Source organism: Triticum urartu, chromosome 1 (genome assembly GCF_003073215.2).
Source record: "Triticum urartu cultivar G1812 chromosome 1, Tu2.1, whole genome shotgun sequence".
NCBI classification, from domain to species: domain Eukaryota; kingdom Viridiplantae; phylum Streptophyta; class Magnoliopsida; order Poales; family Poaceae; genus Triticum; species Triticum urartu.
The window spans coordinates 571,156,775-571,165,515 of NC_053022.1; the positions used below are offsets into that span (position 1 = coordinate 571,156,775).

General features: G+C 49.2%; 1 protein-coding gene across 1 annotated transcript; it reads left to right on the plus strand.

Moving 5' to 3' along the window:
• The first annotated feature begins 5,293 nt into the window (after positions 1 to 5,293).
• LOC125531593 (pentatricopeptide repeat-containing protein At4g01030, mitochondrial-like) lies at positions 5,294 to 8,101 on the plus strand. Its single transcript, XM_048695939.1, has one exon. The coding sequence runs from the start codon at positions 5,355 to 5,357 to the stop codon at positions 7,959 to 7,961; it is 2,607 nt and encodes an 868-aa protein (XP_048551896.1). The 5' UTR covers positions 5,294 to 5,354; the 3' UTR covers positions 7,962 to 8,101.
• The last annotated feature ends 640 nt before the right edge of the window (positions 8,102 to 8,741 follow it).

Sequence of the window (8,741 nt, forward strand, 5' to 3'; positions counted from 1 at the left end):
ACCCTGGTTCAAAGGGCACAAAACAAAGGTATATAAAGGTGTGTTATCTCATATATTATATATATATATATATATATATATGGAGGCTTAACTATTCTGTAATACGCGAACGATACCATTTTCTGTCTTGAGGAGAACCTTCAAGATGCTAGAAACCTTAAGATTATTTTATGTGTTTTTGAGCATTTGATGTGACCGAAAATTATTATTTTAAGAGTGAAATACATTGCTTTGGTGATGCTTTGCTAAAAAAAATATTCTTGGATCTTGCTTGTGTTGTAGGTTACTTTCCTTTTAAGTACCTAGGGATTAATCTTCATTTTAAAAAACTTTGTAATGTTGATTGGAAGCTGGTAGAGGAAATGGTTGAGGAGAGAGTTGGTGTCTAACAGGGGAGCTTGCTCGCTATGGGGGAGACTTCTCTCGCTGAAACTTGCTTAAGCAACATAACTAGCGACGCGGATTTTTGGCCCTGGGGAGCATATGCACCCAAATGAACACATCTATTTTTTCAAAAAATATGACATTTGTAAAATCCATTTTTGGCACGCAGGAACATGTGCTCCCTAGAGCCAAAATGGATTTCTGCACAATTAGCTTCTTATTATGTTTCTTTCATCTCCCAAAAGGTGTGGGTAAGAGTCTTGACTTTTTATGTGCCCATCTAGTTTGGCAGGAGAAAGAAGAGGCGAGAAAATATCATATGGTTAATTGGTTGGATGTTTGTCAACATGGAGACCAAGGTGGATTGGGTGTTATTAACGTAGATATTAAGAATATTAGTCTTTTGTGTAAATGGCTTTCGATATTAGAAAACAAAGAGGGGTTGGCATAAGATGGCGAAAGCTAAGTATTTAAATAAGAAGACTTTGTCTCAATGTGAAGCATCGCCGGATGATTCTCACTTCCAGAGCGGTTTGATGAGTGTCGAGGATACATTTTATTCTTTATGTAAGTGAATTATAGGCGATGGTGGTCATGAGACTAGGTTTTGGTAGCATGCTTGGCCGAGCAACAAGCTCCTATGTCTATTATTTCCTTGTTTGAATAATTTAAGTTCTCTCAACACATTATTGTTGCAAAAGTCTTAAGCCAAGATTTCAATTGCATTAGATTTAGAAGATGCTTGTACGGTGAAATCCTTACTACGTGGAACGAGTTACTGAACATGTGTAGTCATGTTTCCTTGTGTGAGGAACCTAACAAAACTGAGTGGCTGTGAACTAAATCGGGTTCTTTCTCTATTAAGTCTCTATCGGTTGATTATTGCTATCAATGTTATGTTTCCTTTCAAGTTACTTTGGCGAATGAAAATTTCGCTGAAAGTTAAAGCGTTTGTGTGGTTAGTGATCAAAGGTAGTATCTTAACCAAATTAAATTTGAGTAGGAAAGGGTGGAAAGGCACAAAGAACTGTGAGTTATGTGGTGCAGATGAGAGCATTGATTATTTATTATTTGCTTGCTCTTTATGAGATTCTTGTGGAATGTTGTTGGTGGTGCGCTAGGTAATCCCGAGACACCTCTTTCGTTTTTAGATTTGTGCCAGAATTGGTTATCGGCCTATACTAGCAAAGACCGTGTTGTTGTGTCGATTGGTTCTACCACTTTACTTTGGATTATTTTTTAAATAAGGAATAAATCTTTGTTTTCAAAGTGTTTTGCCTAATGATCCTACTAATGTGATATTTGTTCTTTGTTCTTTGCCTAATCTATCCCTAATTATATTATTATAATATAATAATGAAGCACGGATTGACTCCGTGGGTTCACCGTCACAATACGCTTCTTCCCGTGAATTTACACTTTCAGTTTTTTTCACCTATATTATTTTCTACATCCGAGGTGGTACTATTCATGTGATCATGTGGCCCACCGTTAACATGATTTTTGTCCGTCCGTCGTTAACATGATTTTTCATCGAGATTTTCGTCCGTCGTCGCAGGCCAACTCAGCCGGCCCACCTTTCATCCATCGTCGCTGTGGCCCAACTCAGCCAGCCCACCTACTGTGTGAAAGAGCGCAAAAAATTAATGCTAGAAAGTGGAATTGAAATCTCAACCTTTGCACCAAACCTGATACGCCACGGCCAGTTGAGCTAGGACATCATTATGTCTTGAAGGGAGGGTTCCGGAGTTATGAAATAATCCCACCTCGACTGATTATATCAAACCACACCAATTAATATACATGCAATACTTGCACATATCCAGAAGCTGGCTACAGATGATTCTTTCCTACCTAGGTGGTGATGAGAGAACGGACTTACGAAGGACATACGAAGATTGCTATGGCAGATTCTCATAACTATGGAAGGAAGTAATTATAAAAGGAGAGACAACTACACAACTTGGATAAAAAGGGTTGTGTCTATGGCCCATTATTAAATAGAGGCGCCATAGAGGAAAATAAATGAACAAATTGGATCGGATCGGATGATGAGAAAAGAAAAGAGAGAGAGAGAGAGAGAGAGAGAGAGAGAGAGAGAGATTGGATCGGGATGCAATGCTTGAATGGTCAGGTGCACTTGGCTTCAGGCTTAGCGCACAACGACGACCTTCGAGCCCGAGGCGGCCGCTGCAGGTGCATGCCCTTGGGGCGCAATCAAATCCGATAGCCGAATATACCTCTGGTTAATTTTATATTTGTCAACATGCATTTACTTTATTCAACTGGTGATCGCGACTTCTTTTATTTTTGTTCCTCAATCATAGTCTGGGCTGAGGCGAGAATGTGAGCTCCTGATGCATTTCTGAGCATGCTTTATAAACTGAATCATCGACAAGTATGGTGATAGCAAGCGTTACGGTGCTCTAAAACTATGCAATGATGATCTTGAAAGAACAATAGCTATGCAACGTAGTGGTGGACTTCACATTTTGGCTTTTTATTGTGAGTTCTATTTGAATATTTTGTTAATTCTCTAATTAATCTTCTGCCAAACATCCAATTAATCTTTCCTTACCAGTGTTGTCAGAGGATGATTTTACTACACGAAATATTATTGAAGATCTCAATGATGGCAATTTTATGTACAACTGCGACCACTAGGAAAATTGATTGAAGATCTCAATGATGGCAACTCCATGTATTGTTGTTCAGCTCTTCTGCCCGCTCACTGTCGCATCATTTTATAAAAAAAATCTCTTTGTTTTTCGTAAATTAACCCGCAGTACACGTTTAAGTCATAGTCGAACCGGTTTTTTCTTTGCATTTTGTCAGAAAACCCTCTGACGTATCAGGTAATCTGCCCACCGTCTATATTTAAGTCAGCCGAATCATTTTTTCATTTTAACAGAAACGCCCTTGACTTTTTGATTAATCAATTCGCAGATTATATATGTAAAACAAAATTATCCATATCTTTTAAACCATAACTCCAATTTTAACTTGTTATATATGAAATTTGATTAGAAACTGTGTAGAATCTAATATGATGTTATTTTTAGCTGTTAAATATTTTTAAAATATTTTTTTTAATGCAAACTTAATCTATAGTGCACAGTCTGTTATTCTTTCGTACCGGCGGCGATCCGAAATGCAAATAAACACCCATTAAAATCAAATTGAGATAAAAGAAAGCATCGATAATCAAGCATGCACATCTCTTAAAAACCTCGCGGAAAAAATATTTCTCATATTATTCCGAGCGAGTGCACGCGCGCGCGAGAGAGAGAGAGAGACGCCTTAGCATTGAGGCCACCGTCGGCAACACAAATGTGATGCCATGTGAAAATAAAGGATGTGAACCTATTAGGGACGGATTCAAGGGGGGGCGAGACCCCCCCCCCCCTAACGATCGTGTCGCACCTTAATAGCGATCTGTTGGTCGCTAATTTTTCTTCGTAAACAACTGTCCGTGAGTTGCTTCTCCTGCCCCGCCACACCGACCCCCCTGCCGTGCCTCGCATGGCCAGAGCCCATGTACTGTTGTCACAAGCGATTGCAGCAAATTCCTGGAAAATAAAAATGGAAGGTCGCCCACAATGGAAACAAAGAGGCCGCCAGGCTAGGAAGCAGCAGTAATCCCTCGAAAAAAGGCCAGGAAGAAGTACGCACGGTTGAGATCTCCCGTAAATCTAATCGCTTCGTTGCCAACCTGCTAAAAAAACTGCTCCTCGATCGAGCCTGCCGCCGGCCATCAGCTAGATCTTCTATCAAATCTCTCCTTCGAGAAGGGAAAAGGACAGGAAAAGTATCGATGTGTGGATCCCACATTCTTGCCGGCCGGCCGTACGGACGAGCAACCAAACGAGGGTAAAAAGGTTAGTGTTTACTTTTTAGCATTAGATTAGGTTGTCTCTCAAACCCTAGAAGTTGTAATTGTAGAACTACATGAATGAACAATTAGCTCATCACACGATTTGGTCTCAGATTCCCGATATTGCGGCCGCTGCCCACTTGCTGCCATCAGCCACCATCAGGAAGCACAATTGTTTGTGATTGGTTGCATCTCCTCTACATCCAAACTTGACTAAACGGTGACTCTGTAGTCTGTAATGGCCGCCGCTGATCTCTGTTGCCGGCTTGCTGCAAGCATGCACCATCTTCCATGGCGGGAATGGATCGTTCCATGAGGTATAAATGTATAATAATTATTATTTTGACATCAGTATATTATTAATATAGTAATCCCTAAAGCATTAGATAGTAGCAGATGTAGTTACATGCGCTTACTCGACGATAGATAAATATCTAGTTTATCTATTCTCTCGGTTTAGCTGTTTTTTCTGGACAAAACACATATTGCTCTTTTCAAGCCATTTGCTTCAAGTCAAAACGCTTTACACCGAACTCTGAATTCAACATGCTAATCATATGATTATGTAGCTAACTGTAGAGGTACATTTACATCAATAGTGGCAAAACGTGCATTATTTTCTCATACACAAATTATTATATACAATGTGATTTTCTGTGAGACGATATGTATATATTATGTGTGTGATAGTAATCTCTGTTCAAATCCTGGCTCCGTCCCTGATCTTGAGTCATGGTTATTGGGTTAAGAGCATGTGTTATTTTCTCTTCCGTGGCAACGCACAGGCTCTTTTGCTAGTGATACTACAATGGAGTCACCATCGCCGCTAAAGTCGGATTGTGGATCCCCTGACCAAATTTCCTCTGTTTTAAATTTTAATAATGTGCGTATTCCTGCGCATTTGAAACCGGTGTTGACTTGGGCTTTTTAAGGCAAACTTGGGCATTTAGAGATCTGTTTGAATGAAAGAAAAAACCACAGGGCAGAACCGTCCAGCCCAGCCCATAGTGCAATTACCTCCCGAACCGCCGTCACTGTCTTTTCCATTATCCGCAACATTACCCGCGGATCTCTTCTCCCTCCGACCCCTCCTCCAATGGCGCAGGCCATCTCCCTCCCCGCGCTCCCCACTCCCCACCACCACCACCACTACGTCGCGCCTCGCAGCCCGAGACCCTCGCGCGGAGCCTACTCGCCGTCCCTCCTCAGAGCCGAGCTCCCCCTCTCCGCCGCGCTACGAGTCGGGGACGACTCCTCGTTCCGCGACGCCCGGTTCCTGCTCTCCCTGCTGCGCCAATGCGGCGACCTGCTCCACGGCGAGGACGAGAAGTCTCCGGAAGAGGAGCGCACCGACCTGGCTGCGGCCCGGAGGCTCGCGCCGCAGCTGCACTCACTGGCCGTGAGGGCGGGGCACGCGACGCGGGAGCCCCACGTGGCGTGCGCGCTCGCGGACCTCCTCGAGCGGCTGGGCCGCGGCGCCTCGGGCCGAAGGCTTCTGGCCGAGGGGGACGGCGAGGACTGGAAGGACGCGGTGCTGTGGAACAAGCAGGTGGCGATGCTGGCTGAGGCGGGGGACTGGGACGGCGCGATCGCCGCGTTCCGGGAGATGCGGGCGCGCGGGGTGGCCGCCGACGGGTACGCGTGCGCGCGGGCGCTCCACGCGTGCGGCCGCGCCGGGCGCCCGCGGGAGGGGCGGGCCGTGCACGCGCACGCGCTCCGGGCCGGGCTCGTCGACGCGCACCCGCTCGTCCCTGGGTTCCTCGCCGGCATGTACGCCGAGGGCGCCGACGTGGCCGCGGCGAAAACGGTGCTGCTTCGGACGGCCGGCGCTGGCGTTGTCGCGTGGAACGCGGTGATCGCCTGCTGCGTCCGGCTCGGGCTGGTGGACGACGCCTTGGAGCTCGCGGAGCGCATGGCGAGGGACGCCGAGACGTCGGCGGTGGCTGACCCCACGCTGATCACCTGGAACACCGTGCTCTCCGGCTGCGCGCGCCACGGCCGCGACCGGGAGGCGCTCGCCGTCGTCGGGAGGATGCTGGAGCAGGGCCTGTCGCCGGACGCCGCCACCGTGTCCAGCCTGCTCAAGTCGGTGGCCAACTCCGGCTCCCTCGACCACGGCACGGAGGTCCACTGCTTCTTCCTCCGGCACGGCCTCGCGCCGGACGCGTACACGGGGACGGCGCTGGTGGACATGTACGCCAAGTGCGGCCGCCTCGACCTCGCCCAGAGGGTGTTCGACGGATTAGAGCACCGGAACCTGGCCACCTGGAACTCGCTCGTCGCGGGGCACGCGAACGCCGGGCAGTTCGACAGAGCGCTGGAGCTCGTGGAGGCCATGAAGCGGCACCGGCTCGACCCGAACGTGACCACCTGGAACGGGCTGATCACCGGGTACGCCATAAACGGGCTGAGCTCGCAGGCGATGCTGCTGCTCCGGCAGATCAAGTCCGCCGGCGTGGCGCCCAACGTGGTCTCCTGGACCTCACTGATCTCCGGGAGCTGCCACAGCGGCGACTACCAGTCCTCATTCACCTTCTTCTCCGAGATGCAGCAGGACGGCGTCCAGCCGAGCCTGGTCACCATGCTGGTCCTGCTCCGTGCCTGCGCCGGCCTCGCCCACCTGAACAAGGGCAAGGAGCTGCACTGCTTCGCGCTGCGGCGAGCCTACGACGGCGAGGTCGTCGTCTCCACGGCGCTCGTCGACATGTACGCGAAGGCCGGGAGCCTGACGAGCGCCAAGAGGGTGTTCGGCCGGGTCCAGGGCAAGAACCTGGTGTGCTGCAACGCGATGCTCACCGGGCTGGCGGTGCACGGGCAGGCGCACGAGGCGGCGGCGCTGTTCCACGACATGTGGCGGTCGGGGCTGAAGCCGGACGGCATCACCTTCACGGCGCTGCTCACCGCCTGCCGGTCCATGGGCCTGGTCACCGAAGCGTGGGAGTACTTCGACGACATGGAGGCCAAGTACGGCGTGGCGCCAACAGCCGAGCACCACGCCTGCATGGTCGACCTACTGGCCCGGCGCGGGTACCTCGACGAGGCGATGGCCTTCATCGAGCGGTCGCCGGCCGAGCCCGGAGCGAGCTCGTGGGGCGCGCTCCTCACCGGCTGCGCGATCCACGGCAACCTCGACCTCGCGGAGTCCGCGGCGAGGCACCTCTTCAGGCTGGAGCCGCACAACTCGGCCAACTACCTGGCGATGATGAGCATGTACGAGCAGCACCAGATGTTCGACGAGGCGGAGAGCCTCAAGTACGCCATGAAAGCAAGAGGAGTGGACGCGAGACCAGGGTGGAGCTGGACACAGGTCGGCCGGAGCGTCCGCGTCTTCGAGGTCGACGGCGGGTCGCCGCCGCACCCGGAGACGCCGGAGATATACGAGGAGATGAGCCGCCTGGTGTCGCAGATCAGGATGGTGGGGTACGTGCCGGACACCGGCTGCATCGCCTACGACGTCCCCGAGGAGGAGAAGGAGCGGCTGCTGCTCTGCCACACCGAGAAGCTCGCCGTCGTCTACGGGCTGATCCGGTCGGACAAGAGCGGGGCGCCCGTTAGGGTGGTGAAGAACACCAGGATGTGCAGGGACTGCCATGAGGTGATCAAGCACGTTTCGGCTCTGTGTGGCCGGCAGATCATCCTCCGTGATGCCTCTCGGTTCCACCATTTCGTCGACGGCAAGTGCTCCTGCGACGACTACTGGTGATCGAGCGAGCACCGGAGCACTGGTGATCAGATAATTATAGATCAACTACGATCTTACTTTTTCTGCATCTACATTCTCGGGTTAATTGACATGATGATGAGAATTGGCCATCTGCAGAAGGATCAGGGTGCTTTCATATTGCTCGCATTCGCACCTTCCATTCGTTAAGAAGCACTGTATACATGAAAAGGAAGAGATGCATTCGGTAAAGATAATGGGAGGAAGAAGAAAACCAGAAAACGATTACAATCTTCCGAAAGATGATACAACACAATACTTCAGTACCTAAGAGCAATTCTAGTAGATTCATCATAGCTGCCATCACCATCCGTCGTATGGAGAGCGCACTTGGATACGTAGGCCGTGGCGGATGCATGCAAACACAGAGTTTGCTAAATCTCAGTCGACTAAGATTTAGTGAAGTGTCACATGCTCGACCGTTAGATCAATATATGTTGAGATTCGCTCATCAGTAAATAATTTATCTTTTTTTGGTAAATGAATAACCTGTTCCTGAAAGTTGGTGAAAGGATCGATGCGGCCGATTAGGTGGGGCCGTGGGGTGGGAGAGGTAGGAGACAAAGAATACAGTTTTGCTAAAGCACATCTAGATGTGCCATAAGTATTGCACATCTAAGTCCTATGTCATTGATCTTACGTTAAGATTCGTGTGGATATTTTCTTTTCTTTTTTTCCTCTTTATGCATGATTCACTCACTTAGATGTGCAATAACTAGAGCACATCTAGATGTGCCCTAGACACACCCAAAAGAATAAGCT

Coding starts and splice junctions, on each gene's coding strand:
- LOC125531593 (XM_048695939.1), top strand. CDS start 5,355: ATGGCGCAGGCCATCTCCCTCCCCGCGCTCCCCACTCCCCACCACCAC.